Source organism: Leguminivora glycinivorella, chromosome 1, assembly GCF_023078275.1.
Source record: "Leguminivora glycinivorella isolate SPB_JAAS2020 chromosome 1, LegGlyc_1.1, whole genome shotgun sequence".
Taxonomy (NCBI): Eukaryota; Metazoa; Arthropoda; class Insecta; order Lepidoptera; family Tortricidae; genus Leguminivora; species Leguminivora glycinivorella.
Window position 1 is genome coordinate 24,688,688 of NC_062971.1, and position 15,628 is coordinate 24,704,315.

General features: G+C 40.0%; 1 protein-coding gene across 5 annotated transcripts in view; it reads right to left on the reverse strand.

The window, feature by feature from the left end:
- Position 1: 1 nt before the first annotated feature.
- The window catches only part of LOC125240040 (phosphoinositide 3-kinase adapter protein 1), a 51,004-nt gene continuing 35,377 nt past the window's right edge, over positions 2-15,628 (reverse strand). For 2 of the 5 annotated variants that reach the window (XM_048148074.1, XM_048147906.1), the window contains exons 2-15: positions 14,829-15,129; positions 14,505-14,749; positions 6,585-6,702; positions 5,697-5,923; positions 5,200-5,366; positions 4,440-4,584; positions 4,167-4,318; positions 3,950-4,082; positions 3,384-3,574; positions 2,414-3,245; positions 2,253-2,321; positions 2,067-2,164; positions 1,622-1,764; positions 2-1,224 (exon numbers count right to left, since the gene is read on the reverse strand). In XM_048148074.1, the coding sequence (XP_048004031.1) occupies positions 1,038-1,224; positions 1,622-1,764; positions 2,067-2,164; positions 2,253-2,321; positions 2,414-3,245; positions 3,384-3,574; positions 3,950-4,082; positions 4,167-4,318; positions 4,440-4,584; positions 5,200-5,366; positions 5,697-5,923; positions 6,585-6,702; positions 14,505-14,749; positions 14,829-15,129 (3,008 nt within the window). In that variant the 3' untranslated portion in view covers positions 2-1,037. Of the gene's footprint in view, positions 1,225-1,621; positions 1,765-2,066; positions 2,165-2,252; positions 2,322-2,413; positions 3,246-3,383; positions 3,575-3,949; positions 4,083-4,166; positions 4,319-4,439; positions 4,585-5,199; positions 5,367-5,696; positions 5,924-6,584; positions 6,703-13,481; positions 13,678-14,504; positions 14,750-14,828; positions 15,130-15,201; positions 15,236-15,628 lie in introns of those variants that run through there. The other 3 variants (XM_048148008.1, XM_048147965.1, XM_048148156.1) reach the window with 3 other exon arrangements.

Sequence of the window (15,628 nt, forward strand, 5' to 3'; positions counted from 1 at the left end):
AAGAATTTATTTTGTACTATAATAACATTAAACACGAATTATTTTAGGTAATAAATAGAAAACTAAAAATCTAATTCAAGTGGTAGGTATATTTTATTTACACATTATTTACATAAAATTACGTTAACTTTTCAGTCTTCAAAATTCGTTGGATGTGTGATATTATGATATTTTCCCAATGACTACAAAATGAACAATTAAGTGCGCATTGGCTTAATTTTTAGAAGAATGTCAAAACAATTTGCCTTTCTTTGTATTTTTCATGAGTGGCGGGGCGCCCCGCATGGCAACTGTTACAAAATAATGAAAGCATATATTTCCTCTTCGTTTTACACATAGGTAATACTTTTAAAAATCGTATCACGCGGGCACCTCGACTGTGTCATATTTCTTTGGAGTTCAAGTAGGTTTGATCATAATTATAGTAAAGAAGTCTATTCTGATTGTTTTAATTCCGACTGTATCCGTGTATATGTAGGTATACAAAATAATAAGCAGTCTGATTTATTGTCCAAACATTTGGAATGTAACTACACAATAGCTTATTTATACGACATAACAAGTATATTTCTAAATGCAATAGGTTTAGGTAGATATTTATTTTGTAAAAAGTAGTACCGGCCTGCTTTATATTTACAACTGTTGAAGTATGAGTATATATGATATGATATTCGTTTCGAATCCAAGGGATCACTAATCGTTATTCCCTGTAATTTGAATTATAATTCTCCATGGGGTGCAAAGAAACTAGGTACGGCCAGTGACAAATCCAGTACAATGTAGGCGTGTACCCTCACAGCCCCGCTTGGCTAATGCGTATTTACCCAAGAACCAAAAAAAATATGCTTCAGGGTACTGGCCTGCCTGGTGAACTTTACTCAGATGCCGGAATAACCCGCTGGGCGGGTTCTCGTCATACAAGCGTGCGGTTATAAATTACGACCGGTTTCCGACGCAGTGCGCCATTTTTTATCTGGTAGTGAATGTGTTAAGGAGCGAAAGTACCAAATTGTAACAGACACCCCTGTGTCTCCCTACTACGTGTGCGTCGCGGAGATGTTCATATACATGTGCGCGCCGTCGCGGTCGTCGCAGCGGCCGGCGGGCGCGGGGCGGTCGCGCGAGAACGTCATGCGGATGTGCGTGCTGCTAGCGTCCGAGTCGCAGTCCAGACGCTCGCGGGACGCAGATGTCTCGCGCTCCACTATCGTCGCCATGTGGCCTCTGGAAGGTAAGACGTTACTTTAGTATCTATGACAATTATATCATTGACTACTTCGAGATACTCATTGTAAATGAAGCTTTTGTAGGGTCGTAAAGAGTCGACGGTTTCAAGCAAGCCTTTTGTAGTAGTAAGAAAGCTAAACGCTGCTTGGGGAACCATCAGAGTCTACTACGTGACTATTATTACTCCAGCTAGAGTCATAGGTATACTAGGTATGACATGTTATCAATCGTGCCAAGTACACATTCAATATCTGAATCATTCAGATCTGTCTAAAATGCACATTCAATATCTGAATCATTCAGATGTGACAATAACATCAAATGTCACTCAAATTTCCGTGTTCGAATTTGCCTGCAAACAGCAATTTTTCCAAACAGTGACCAAGTAATTTACCTGTTCTGATCGTGTTTAGGGTGGCCGAAGGTGGTGAACTGCGGACAGCCGTTGAGCGGGCGCGGCGGCGGCGGGATCAGGTAGTCGTCGAGACGGTTGTCGTGCTCGCTCGCAGAGTGCATCGTCAGCGTACTGGCCGAAATCTGGAGGACAACATTGGTAAGTCCTTTATTCTTTAATTAATACTAAGGGATACCCTCAATATTAAAGTAACCAACATTCTTTCTAACGTAAGTACTTGTAGTTTAAAAAAAAAATTCCAACAATTTTCTGTGATACCTAAATCTAGCGTCTAAACTAAACAGTAAACACCGAAATCGGGTAGTTTTTAGTTCGGGGTGTTAATTGACGGCCGGTACGGATACAGGCGCACATCGATTTGAGTACAGAATACAGATACACAATACTTACAAATAGATACTACAGTGGAAGTAATGAAACTTACAATAGATCTCGCCTTGTCATCGTGTTCTGACTGAACACTGTTGGTCTCCGCCACACTACCTCCGCTAACGGTACTCAGGCGCCCAGATGAGGATGAACCTTCACGAAAGACATAAAACAATATTTAGCAAGGAACTCATGAAAAAAATATTCAGAAAAAATACGTGTTCTATGCTAAAGAACTCACTGTCGCTTAAGCTGCTGTTGGGGCGCGTACTTCCTTTCCTTTTTTCAACGGATCCATTTTGGTCGTGATCTGTGGAAAAAATGGGTTAAGATTAGAATATAAAGACAAAAACAAAGACCTAAATTTGTAAGTATAGGTATAGGTATTCATCAGTAACTTACGTTTTTTGCTTTTGGAGAAAATTTTCTTTACCCTCTCGAACGGGGTTGGTCTTTTCAAATTATCCTTAATTCTTTGTTGGATTTTGTCGTACTCTTCGCGCATTTTATTTAGCTGCTCCTGTTTCTCTTTTAAGGATTGTTGCGTCTCATTCCTGTTCTTCCATTCCATTACCAGTTTTTCAACTTCAGAAATAGAAAATACGTTGTTCTTGAAATCGTTAATAATTTCTGCTAACTCGTCTTGTCCATTTAATGGGAACATTTCTTTCCCTGACTTGGCGCTACACCTATCTTTGGCATTTAAGTTTATTTGGCTTATGTCACTGGTGGGGGTTTCTATGTTAAAGTTTTTGGATTCTTCGGTGGGCGAGTAAAGAAAAATATCGGATTGCTGAGGCATCAGCCGGGAGCTGTTCGCATACAAGTTGTTGGGCCGGAATTTAGGGCTTTCCACTTTGATGTTGGACGGCTGGACGAGGTAGTCGTGCTCTATGGCCTGCTGGATCCTGCCGGCGGTGTCGTCGTGGAAAGGAATGTCGTTTTGATAAAGTTGCTCTCTCATCTTTGGTATTTTCAGGACGGGTCGTTTCTTTTTGCTTTCGTTCATTTTGTCTAAATTGTCCTCCAGAGTTTGAGTGCACGCCTCGCTGAAGGGGTCGCTGGGTGGTTCTTCAGTAGAATTCGCCTCGGGGCTTCTGGGAGAGTCGACAGTGTCGCACGTTTCTACAATTCGTAATTCCTCATCGTGTTTGATTTCCTTTTGATCTTCGTCTTTATCACTTTCAGTCATATTCTTCAAATAGTAGTACATATTTGAGAATTCGTTTATTTTCTGAAACAAACACATGAATCTTGTAATCGTTTTTTTTGTGGTTAGGTAATCTTTACAACATTAGAGACAAACACAATTATAGGTATTTCTTGTAGTGGTATTCATTGTCCCAATAGAAACTTGTTAAGGAGCCCTTACCATGTGGTCAGCCAGCACGTCCGCGAGCCTGGTGTGGTGGTGGTCCCTGGCGAGGTCGGCGGGCGTGCGCTGGCGCACGTTGCGCAGCGCCACGGCCGCGCCGCCGCCCGGGCACTCCAGCAGCTGCCAGCACAGCCGCTCCAGCCCGAAGCGGGCTGCCCAGTGGAGTAGGGTGGGGTATTCTTCGCCGCCTAGAAACAAATGCGCGTTTTGTTGTCTTTGACCGAAACTCGAGTTATTTTTAACAAAACCAATCCTACGCTCGTTTTCTCTCACATGCATATTGGTAAGAAACGGATAACACGACGATGTTGACACTTTTTGATTTCTACTCTTTTTTTGCCAAGCTGTAATTATGGCTTTATTACTGGTGTAGTGTGTAAGTGTGTAACCCACACACGTTAACGTTCACAAAAGTTACAAGTAACGGCTTAAAATATCCTTCATTATGGGTTTTTGCTTCATTGTTGCTGTGAACTTGCGCCGAAAAGTGCACTGCCTAATAGAATTCAAGATCAAAAGCTTGCAGTATTATTTTACTTTATTCACGTATAAAATATACTTACTCGATACATCAGCCTTTGGATTAAATTGTTCATTAGAAACGAGCAAGTTGAAGTGTGGAGGAATGTTCTTCTGGAATGCGCTGAGCATCCAACTGTCGAGTTGCTCCTTACTCGTTGTTTTAAAACCTAAAGTCTGAAATGAAATCAGAAATGAATATGGGTCTTCAATGAAATATTTATCTAGGTGATTTGATTTTTAATATGGATAGTGTGTTACCTGGCACATAAATTCCAAAGGATGATCCGAAGCCCTCAATAGCTGGTCCAACTCTCTTAGTCGACTTTCGCATTTGATTTGCCTCCTTCCCAACGGCTGGCCGTTTTTGCTGACGCGAACCCAAACCAGCATAGATACATCCAGACATGATTCTAAAAACAAAGATTACATTTGAACATACTCGGCAAATAATCATTACGGTTTCGATTGCCAACATTTTGTACGCATCAAGAGTGTTTTTCTTATACGTTATCTTATTTAATTATTCGGTACCTGGAATATCAAACTGCAGCGTGTAGGGATTCCTTTTCTTAAACGTCGGTATGTGGATGGCTTCCCCTTTCTTGTCCACGATTATCTTGATACTGTCCTCTTCTCTGATTGGATCGTTGAGTAGTGCAATGACCCGACTATGTCCCTAGACAAAGAAATTGCATTATTGTTGGGTTGTTTGAAAATATAAATATAATTTTGTTTTGAATTAGCTGTCTATCTATACCTATTTAAAAATTTAGACATTAAATGTTTAATAATCATTTCTTAAAGCTTCAATTCGGTTTTTTAAGTTTTTAAAGGAAATATAGTTAAAAAAGCTCGAAGTGTTACTCCTTGTAATTTCCTTAGAGTGCAGAGGCTCGTACTCGTTTAGATATCTTTGTTTGAAGGTACTTCCCGAGTGCTCTAAGAACTATGTATTTCTGCCACTGTTCTATCGCGAGGTACAATAATCACATATTTTTTCTAAATACTTCCATGGCGACCGTGTCCTTCTCGCGTAGAGACATCATCTGCCACTGTTCTATCGCGGGGTATAGTCTGTGTCACAGTATAAATACTTACAATCTTGACCTTCTTCGGCACGATGGAGAAGCTGGTGCGGTCGGTGGCAGTGTCCTTGCAGTCCTGGGTGCGCAGGATGCCCACGGCGGCCGTGAGGAACGTATCCAGGAATGATGTGTTCTTCTCGCGTAGTGACATCATCTGCCACTGCTCTATCGCGGGGTATAGTCTGTGTCACAGTATAAATACTTACAATCTTGACCTTCTTCGGCACGATGGAGAAGCTGGTGCGGTCGGTGGCGGTGTCCTTGCAGTCCTTGGTGCGCAGGATGCCCACGGCGGCCGTGAGGAACGTGTCCACGAATGATGTGTCCTTCTCGCGCACTGACATCATCTGCCACTGATCTATTGTGGGGTAGTCTGCGCAATAATCACAAATTTTCAAAACATGTTTTCTCAAGCAGAAACTTACGATACTACAAATTCTTCATTCAAACGAAATAACTATAGGATTTGAACTTGCGACCTTTTGGAACACTGTTTCAATCGCATTCATTGCTTCTCGCTTCAGAAGCGATTCAACCGGGCTTCAATAGGTATCTTCCAACGTTTTAAGTCCACATTTAGGTACTGGATAACTATTGTTTCTAACAAAATTTCGTAATAAGTAGCTGGAATCCTTACGTTTTGTGTTTTGTAAGTCAGTTATTAAATATTAAGCAATTAGAGTTTCGGGTGTCAGTTTCTTACCTTCGCAGTTGTTCGCAATAACTTGGTTCTTTTCCACGCCAAGCAGCATCACGAGCACCTTGTCGACTTTGAACAGCGTCTCCATGTTGCTCTCGACCTTCAGGTCCGCCATCTTGGTGGCGAGGTTCGGGCACAGGATCACTATTTGAAGCTGGGATTTTGAAAGCTTCTCTATTTTCTCTTGGGAATCGCTGGCCAGTAGTTCCTCCACAGTTATAGGCGTCACTCTAAAAAAATATAAAAAAGTTGTATATTTTGTCAGGAGAAAACTTCTAATCGTTTATGTGCTATAAGGAGCTGATTCAGAAGACCCGTGTAATTTGAAGCCACATTTATAAAATCACGACATATAGGTACGTACCTATACCTAATTAAATGTAGCGCATTGCATACCTAATGTAGGTAATGTCAATAATATAAATTTTCTTTAGCGATAAAGTTCCAAAGAGTACCTATTTATTACCTTTCGTTAATGTACCTACTTTAAGCGGAGTGCCGCGAAAAAGATAGACGAAATTACATTGTAGAGCTTTTAACCTTAATACTAAGCTAAGCTTTCCTTAAAAGATAACTCGTTTATCAAAGCCCGAACCTTACAATGAAATCAGATATAAAGAAACATCAAACGACATTGACATAAAGTTTATTAGGGCCCCTTTTGGCTCGTTCACAATATTCGAATGCGGATGATTTGGCGTGTACCAATGGTTTGCGACGGAATATTATTTGTAATGTTCGCTTGAGATGGGAGTTGCGATACGAACATCAACGGGGTATATTACAGCTCTTCACTCACTATGTATCTAGTCCTTAATGTCATATTATTAATATTATTTAATGTTAGATTTGAGTTGATCTTATTATAAATCGTAGATAAATAATAGTTACCTGTAGTGGTGGCGGGCCCTCTGTGACATGATTTTATCGAAGCTTGCTACGAGGTAGTCGGACCACAGGGCGCTCTCAGGTGAGCCCGAGCTCCACAGGATCGCGATGTCTTCCATTTCTGAAACATTTATTCGAATTAATTCAATTATACAAAACACTATTATTTTTCCGTGATTAGTCTTTATAAATTGTATATCTAATCGTTTATTACTTATTACCTAAAACAGGCCGCAATATACGTTGCATATGTAAATGTGCATTTATAGGGTCCATATTGAAGTATCATGTTTCCCGCAACAATCTGACGATTGAACTGTCGTAACTCAATAACGTCTTCGTCAAATTGGAATAAAATAAGGCTGAAAGGAAGTGTTGTAAGGGGATAATGGACATGAACGGAGTCGTTCACTCCATATCGCCGGGTCACAGCACCAAGTTCAAGTCGCCGAAATTAAACCTCTGTTTGAATATTTCACTTGATAACGCTCATATTTCTTTAAGTAAATCTAGCTTTTTAACACCCCACGCAAAAACGACGGGGTGTTATAAGTTTGACGTGTCTGTCTGTCTGTCTGTCTGTTTGTGGCATCGTAGCTCCCGAACGGATGAACCGATTTAGATTTTTTTCAAAATTTTAATCTTGTGGTTAGGTTATTAAATATAAGCACAATTGCAAATAACTATTACTTACTAGTATTGTTGTCCACCTAAATATACTAGGAGCTGTATTATTAATAAACTACCTAAAATACACGTTTAGCATACGGAATTTAATCTATACTTACAGCAACTCTCAATGACCCACTTGAAATCAATTCATTGAACAGAAGCATCGATTCATTAGCATAATGGCATCAATACATTTCTCCTATCTCCGAATGCAATATTCAATTTGCTCGGTTCACAGTAGACATAAAAGAACGATAAAAACACTTCATTGTTGTCGAGACAAAACTAGGTAGGTGGGGTATATCATATCATACACACAATAAATCCGTTATTTTTCCGTAACAAGCTTTATTGGTACGGAAAAATAACGTAAAAAGTAAGTACCTGTAACGACTTCTGCTTATAAGGCATCGTCCTAAAAACACACTCCCATATCCCTGCATGAATGGAAACATACGTTAGCCGTTAACTTTATATTGCATCCAAGCCCCGCGCATACGCATCGGCTGCTTACAAAATATGCTATGCATCGCGCGCACCGGAAACCCATTCGGATTTATACTTGCCCACCTCTGCCGCCAAATGCAGACGAGACTAAATGTAATATCCGTTTCCTAAATAGACAAACGTCTATCAGCGTCGCCCGGAATAACTAACGCGCGGCCCGACTTGCGAGCGAGCCTGGATAACTTGAAACACGTGGCGAAATTGCTTCGCTTGTGTTGGAATGCGGGGATACTCGTCAATGCACCCATTATCTTAATTATCGATTTGTAGCTAACCCATCCCGAAAGCTCGTTAGAGCTTCGTGCAGTATATTTACAATTGATTCATTGAAGTACATACGTAGCTACTTTTTAGGGTTCCGTAGTCAACTAGGAACCCTTATAGTTTCGCCATGTCTGTCTGTCCGTCCGTCCGTCCGTCCGTCCGTCCGTCCGTCCGTCCGTCCGTCCGCGGATAATCTCAGTAACCGTTAGCACTAGAAAGCTGAAATTTGGTGCCAATATGTATATCAATCACGCCAACAAAGTGCAAAAATAAAAAATGGAAAAAAATGTTTTATTAGGGTACCCCCTACATGTAAAGTGGGGGCTGATTTTTTTTTCATTCCAATCCCAACGTGTGATATATCATTGGATAGGTATTTAAAAATGAATAAGGGTTTACTAAGATCGTTTTATGATAATATTAATATTTTCGGAAATAATCGCTCCTAAAGGAAAAAAAAGTGCGTCCCCCCCCCTCTAACTTTTGAACCATATGTTTAAAAAATATGAAAAAAATCACAAAAGTAGAACTTTATAAAGACTTTCTAGGAAAATTGTTTTGAACTTTATAGGTTTAGTAGTTTTTGAGAAAAATACGGAAAACTACGGAACCCTACACTGAGCGTGGCCCGACACGCTCTTGGCCGGTTTTTAAGCTAAGATAATGAATACACTGAAGCTCGCCAATGTAGACTTTTTGACCGAAGCAATAGCGTATGTAAATCTACAGTTTGACCTCTTCAGGTCGCAGTTCTCAACCATTCTCGTGAAATTTAGTGACTTGATTCAATGGTTTTCTTTCCTTTCCTAAATATATCCTGGTAGACTAGTATAGAATGTACTCAAATAAGTTACTGCATATATCTAACAGCTACGAACTAGGTACCACCTATACATACATACATAATATAAGAGTATAAAAGTATTTATAAGGAAAGGGCATTAGTTGTATTTCCAGAAACAATAACAGTCTAATATTTCACACAAGCCAAGCGTATGGACTTCTTAATGTTCTGGAAACCTTATTGCACCATGCTCCATGAGGTGCACTTCAGATTATTTTTACCCGCACTCAGCAAGAAGGATATTGCGCAAAGCTCTTCAAAGTAGAGTAGAGCAAAGGTACAGGGCTGTACCATTTCGGGCATAAAATCTGTTGTGGCTTAAGCTTCCAGCTCAGTGGCCGCTACGTTTGATGTGCGGAGTGAAATATTGCAGTTTCCTGATAACTGTTTTCATGTGGCAGGTAGCTTTTTGATCTAATGTTTTCTCAAGCGTCTGAGATATAAGGCATGAATGCTTATTTTCACTTTTATTGACGGTTACGATACTCTACATTTTAACAAAGTTTTCACCAGTTAAATAAAAAAAATAACGCATTGCTGGTGGAACAGTGACTTCGATACGAAGAATATAACTTTCGAGATTGCTACCTATTATAAGAACCTATAAGTATCTAAGTACTTATTGGTAGAGCATTAGTAGTAAGGTAGCACTTCGTTTCAATTGTTTTGAATAGTCAACACAAACACAAGTCTACTCGCATAAGTAGTATTTAAGTTGGTATTATCTGATAGAATCATGCATAAAACAGTAAATACACATTAGATAACATAGGCACGCTTGAAACAATGTACGTAAGCAATAGGATGTGACCCATTTAAGTTGATGAGGTTCTAGGAACCGGGAGGAAGCAGCTCATAGAACCCCAGTAAAACTTTATGTGGTCCTCGTTACAGTTTAGCTCGTTAAGTAAATTGTTGTTAAAACTTTACATTCGTTAGGAAATTATTCATTAAGATTTTATTGCGGTAGATAATTACTGAATAATCATCGCTTTTAGACATATGTGTAGATAAGTATTTAGTTTTGGTTACGTTTACAAATTAAATATATGAAACCGGGAAATTTGTCGCTAACATCGAAAAATAGCTAAACCGTGGATGGCTTCTCTCCCTGCAATATGCAAGAGCGATTGAGAGACGGAATGATTTTCCAATTATCGTTATTGGCAATAGACCCTCAGAACCGGGCACGACAGTGTTCCGTTTACGAGTACAAAAAAACAGAATATATTCCGTACCAGCCCATAGGCTCAATCAGGGTAAAGCGAGATATAATTTTAGCGCCTGTTTAAAAAACTTTCACTGAAAAAAGTACCGTCTGCTTTTTTTACCGTGTTGCTTTTGGCGTCCCTCCTAACATTTGGCGCCTAGAGCGACCGCTCTACTCGCTCTACCCTAAATCCGGCCCTGGATATTCAACTAACGCAAAATTATCGGCCTAAAGTGTAAACGTAAATGTTTTTCTGTTAAGGAACAAATGCATAATGTTAATGATATTTTAGCGGACATTGGGAATTTTCTGCGAATATTCCCAGGAAGTTTTTATAAGGTAGCGACTGTTGCTCATATTTAGGTCGAACATAAATCTGGAAGCTGTCTCGTTAGTAAAGAAACGTGTGATAACAAACAGCAAGTATTGAGTGTGCGGTGATGATTCACGACATTAAAATAAACATCCCTTCTTTCCCTGGTTTCTGTAGCCGACCGTGCTAAATCGCACGATCTGGCGCCGCTGTGTGCGGAATAATGATTCATTATGATTTCACTATAAATTTAGGTCACGCTCTTAATTTTTAGAGACTAAAGGAAAGTGTAACCCATATATAACAGTTATAAATGCAAGTTCTGTAATTGGCGAAAGTAATAAAACGTAATACATACTCGTACATACCTAATTTTTTTTTTTCATTTTAAATTTAATTACTGACAAAATTATTATCTCAATCTCAATGTCATCGAGGCGAGTAATATTACCGTACCTTTATTGTATCTTACTTGAACAATAGTTTAGTGAAGCCGTGAAGCGGACAAGCCATACTGCTTGACCAAGTTGAGCGATTTAATAAAGTTAGAGCTTTGTTAACTTGTAAAGGTTGCTTCTCATACTACAAAGCTTTAACCGGAGTAAATATCTCTACAACTCTACACGCGTGTTAACACTCCATAAAATGTTTTGGCGGAGTAAAATTATGACTTCTACTTTGTTATTTGTCTTTATTAGTGTGAAATATTTACGTGAAAACTCTACTGGAAATATTTAATCGGCTGCTCAAACTGACAGATTTAAAAATAAATAAATAAAAATTATGACGTTATTTATTAGTACAAAACCAGCACGCAACCGGTATAGGTAATAAGATCTCGAGCATTAGGTACCTACCTACGGTTATTTACCACAAAAAAAGCGGCCGCGAAGATTTATTGTAAGCAAAGCAACCGTATGTTTACATCAAATCCCTCGCTATTTTTAATGCTGACAACCGTGTTAATTAGCGAAGTGTTCCAAGTAATTAAGACGGCCATGTCCAAGTGGGACCTACCTACTTACCTATTAATAAACAACACATGGGTCCACCACAAGTAGGTATAGTTAAAACTTACTGTTTCAAGAAAATATATGCCTAGTCAGTTGCTGCAGTTGTAACACATAAAATCTTACACGATCCTAGTGCTACAATATATCTTGCAGCAGTTGATGTCAATAAGCATTAAGGAAAATACAGAAGATTATTATTATTGATTATTAAACATATTCGCAACGATACCTACTTCTTCCTGGTAAATAAATACATATTACATTACAACTAACGGCGGCTAGCTGGCGGGCGGGTGGTCTAGTGGTAAAGACGTTAGCCGCGTAAGCTGAAGACCCGGGTTCGATTCCCGGCTCGGTCACCACTGGGCCTTGTCGTTTTTTCTTTCGTGTATAATATATATTACATATTACATTGTTTAAAACATCTAACATACGCGTGGAGCATTTCGTCTACTTAATACCTAGGCTATCAGTCATGTACCTATTATAATATAGGAAGTAAATAAATAAATGTATATGTACAAATCAGCCTTGAATGCGGTCAAAAGCGATAAGTGTCACCCCGCGGCGCCAGGATCACAATCGGTAGTAATATATAGGTAATTTAATATTCTATCTAACGCTATAATGTTGTCGCTGCTCGTCGAATAACAATGGAACTATTGGACATTAGACTCCGGTAGAGCCTAGGCCATGAGTTTTTAAACTTTTAAAAAACATTACTTTGATAGGGTACACGTCAAGGAAAATGTACCTATGTAATTTTCCATACAACGAATGCCAATTTCCGTGACGTATTGGCTATCGAGTAGAGTACTTAACGTATTCTTAAACGTCAAGAACTCATGGTAGAGTTTCAGAATGTTCAAGTAGGTAGTGAAAATATCGATATTTCATTTTAATTTGTTAAATTACTCGTAAAGTCGTTTGACTAAGTAAGCAACTTCGTCAAACGAATAATTTCAAAAGCAGAGTTCGAGTTACATTTGAATAAATAAATCTTCAAAAAGTTTTTCTTGGCTCCTCTGAGAGAAATTTATTTAATGATCTTATTTAAATTGTAAATTATTTTGCTGAATGCTCAGACGACGAATAAAATTGATCTCCGAAAAATCTTCACAGAGGTAATCTTTAGATCCGGCCGTTACTAAAGAGCTTTTGTTGAAAAGAAATGTAAGGCTTCAATGTAAAGGAAATTAGGTATTTTAGATTGGTAAACCTTTTAATGTATGTACGTAGGTATAGGGTATTTAAATACTGACTCGGTGGTAGCGATTCTGCATCTACCTTTAACTCTTGTTCCTGAGAACATTGAAATTCACTGCGCGCGTACATTACGGGAGGAACTTCGATGCATGTAAATGAACCTATGTTTATTCAGCCATGCTACAACCCTGTAAAGGTAATGTGTACCGTGTAACTCATATAAATTTGTTACCACGGCAAGTCGCTATCACCTTTATGTCGAAGACGTAGAGTCTAGAGCTGGGAAGGTAGAGTGAACATAAGTTAAGATAATTTATTAAAGACATACGATGTCTCTTTGACAATGATTTTGGGTCGGTGCGGTACACCTTAAAAATACAAAGTTTACACACACTTTTCCGACGTGAGGGCTCTATAGAACGAGTACTTAGGAGGGAAAGGCTGACAAAGGCGGTTGCAATGCAATTAACTAAGTCGACAGACAGGCATTTTACAGAATATTTAAGTCGTAAATCACATTTTTAGATTACATTGCCTTAGTACAATATAAATTACTTACTGGTGAAGATTAATATGAATACGCTGCTTTAATTTGGCTGTGGCAACCGCTTTCCACCAAGACGACAGTGCGCTTATTTGCCACAGTCATGGTTTAAAAACCCTATTTAACTAATACATATACAACTTTTCAACCGCATAACTATAATCCTCAACAACTGTACCTAGGTAGGTAGCCTAATAAGTTTTGGTATTACTGTATTAGTCACCTAAATAATATAATGTATCTTTGCTTCGTTGCTTACACTTGTATTTATAAGTAACACATCGTATAGCAAGTGAAAATTAAAAATATTATTCAAATAAAACTCACTTTCGGCTTCCATTGTCAACACAAATTCAAAGTTACACCAAACAAACTGTCATCGTACCGGAGTGCAGTGAAATCGAGCGCGCGCGTCCTGCGAAGTGACCGAGAGCAGTTCGCGATATAATGCCGCGCGCGCAGGCCCGAGTGGCGTCAAGCGGCGCGGGCGCACGCACTTCGCATACTAAATAAACCGCGACGCGGCGATAATCGAATCGCACACCCCGGCTGCCCGACAACCTAATCAAACACTTCGGACTCTATATTCCCCTAACGTTATCGATTGCCAAATACAACCCCGAAGATAAATATGCGAGCCGCGTTTCCTACGTTTAAGCAGACATTACGGTTTCTCGAAACTGATAAGCTTAAGTAGCGATACAAGGGACGAATATAAATATTAAATTATGGCAGATGGCTCGCAATCTTAACGATGCGATGTATTACAGTTACGTATTTATTATATTAGGTGCATATATGGTACATAAGGTACCGATTGTATTATAATTGCATAACACATAATAATAATGCAGTTCTCTATTGTTTGTTATAGCCAAATGGTTAAAGGTCATGATGATAGAGGCTTCAAAGCGCCGCCCGTTTCGGGCGCACGGCGGTGCAGCGCCGGGCGGCGGCGGCGGGCGCGCATATCGATTGGGGCCGCAGAAGGGCGCAGCGGGTGCAACGTACTTTGGTATCTGTCCGACGTCTCCACTGACATGTTTATGACCATCTATCATCATCTTAATCATATACACGCTTATCAGTGCTATTACTTAATAATAGATTTTACTGCGTAAGTTTCCTTTATTGTTCCTATTGTGTCTATACGAGCATACTACCACCAAAATAAATAAATGTGAAGACGATATCATGATTTGGATAACCGGAACAAATATTGAACGTCGTTTTTGTATTTCTTTATCCTCTATTCCTATATCACAAACGACGTTTAACACAAAAGCTGAGATAAGATATCGATGATTTTGATCAAAATCCAACAGGTAAATGTTTGCAAAAAAAACTCACCTTTAAAGGGGAAATTCTTGGGTCTTCTCCGTTTGACTTCTTCTTCTTTTGCTCCGAAGCGTGGGGGTGGCATTTTAGGAACTTCGCTAGGCACTGAAGTGACTTCTCCAGCGCCAGACGCTCCCGCCGCCAAATAGCCCCCCACGGAGTGCCTTCTGCGGCCCTGAAGGGGGATTGTGTAAAACACCTCTTCGCGTTCCTGAGGGCCATCAGGTGTAACCACTGTCGTGCTGATTTTTCCTTTCCTACGAAAAATATAAGTTACACTAATTTGGCTGGCATGAACACACATATAACAATTCCTGTAATTATTCCCCAACTTACTTTATCCGTGGTGCTGTGGAACTGTGCCTCATCTCGCCCGGCGCAACGTCCCCCGGCCTGGGCTGCCCTCGCAGAAACGCCTCGGCCTGCTCCGGCTCCTTAGCCGACAAAGACCGCAACAATGCTCTGAATTCCCTTCTTCGCGGGCTCTCTGGCTCCCTCCGTCTCGGGGAGCCTAGAGATCTGGCGTCCGCCCAGACGCGACCCGGCGCCGAGCGCGAGCATGGCTCCGCAGTCGTCGGATTTGATTCTGCGCTATCCAGAACATCGGCGTTGGGAAGCGCGAAATATGACGGGTTATCTGAAACAAATGTTAGAAAGTTATTATGTTATTTGGAGGCAACAATCGACAGTTAATCTTGTAAACATTTACCAACGATCATAGTGTACGACTACGGCGATGCCCCGTGCCTGGCACTCGGCGACTGCGGCTCGCGGGAATTATTCAATAACGCCAATGAACTAACGGCTCTCCATTACGTCCAGTGCGGGCGAGTGGAGCAACCTACTTTTGTGAGCCGGAAAATGCGAATTGAACGTAATCTCCGTTCGTAGCCCGCCTAAGACTGGCGTAGACAATAGGCAATGTGGCGTAGGGTGTAGCCTACTATAAGATACAATACTTGAAGCGTAGCTTATAAGGAATTATGGAGATGCACCTAATTATATGTCATTTAAACTACCTAGTTTAAAACAATATAAGTCAGACGGTGAATAATCAACACGCAGGATTTATTGAACCCCGTCCAATGTAAATCAAATCCTATATTTTAAGTAGGTATACTATCCTATTAGTAGTA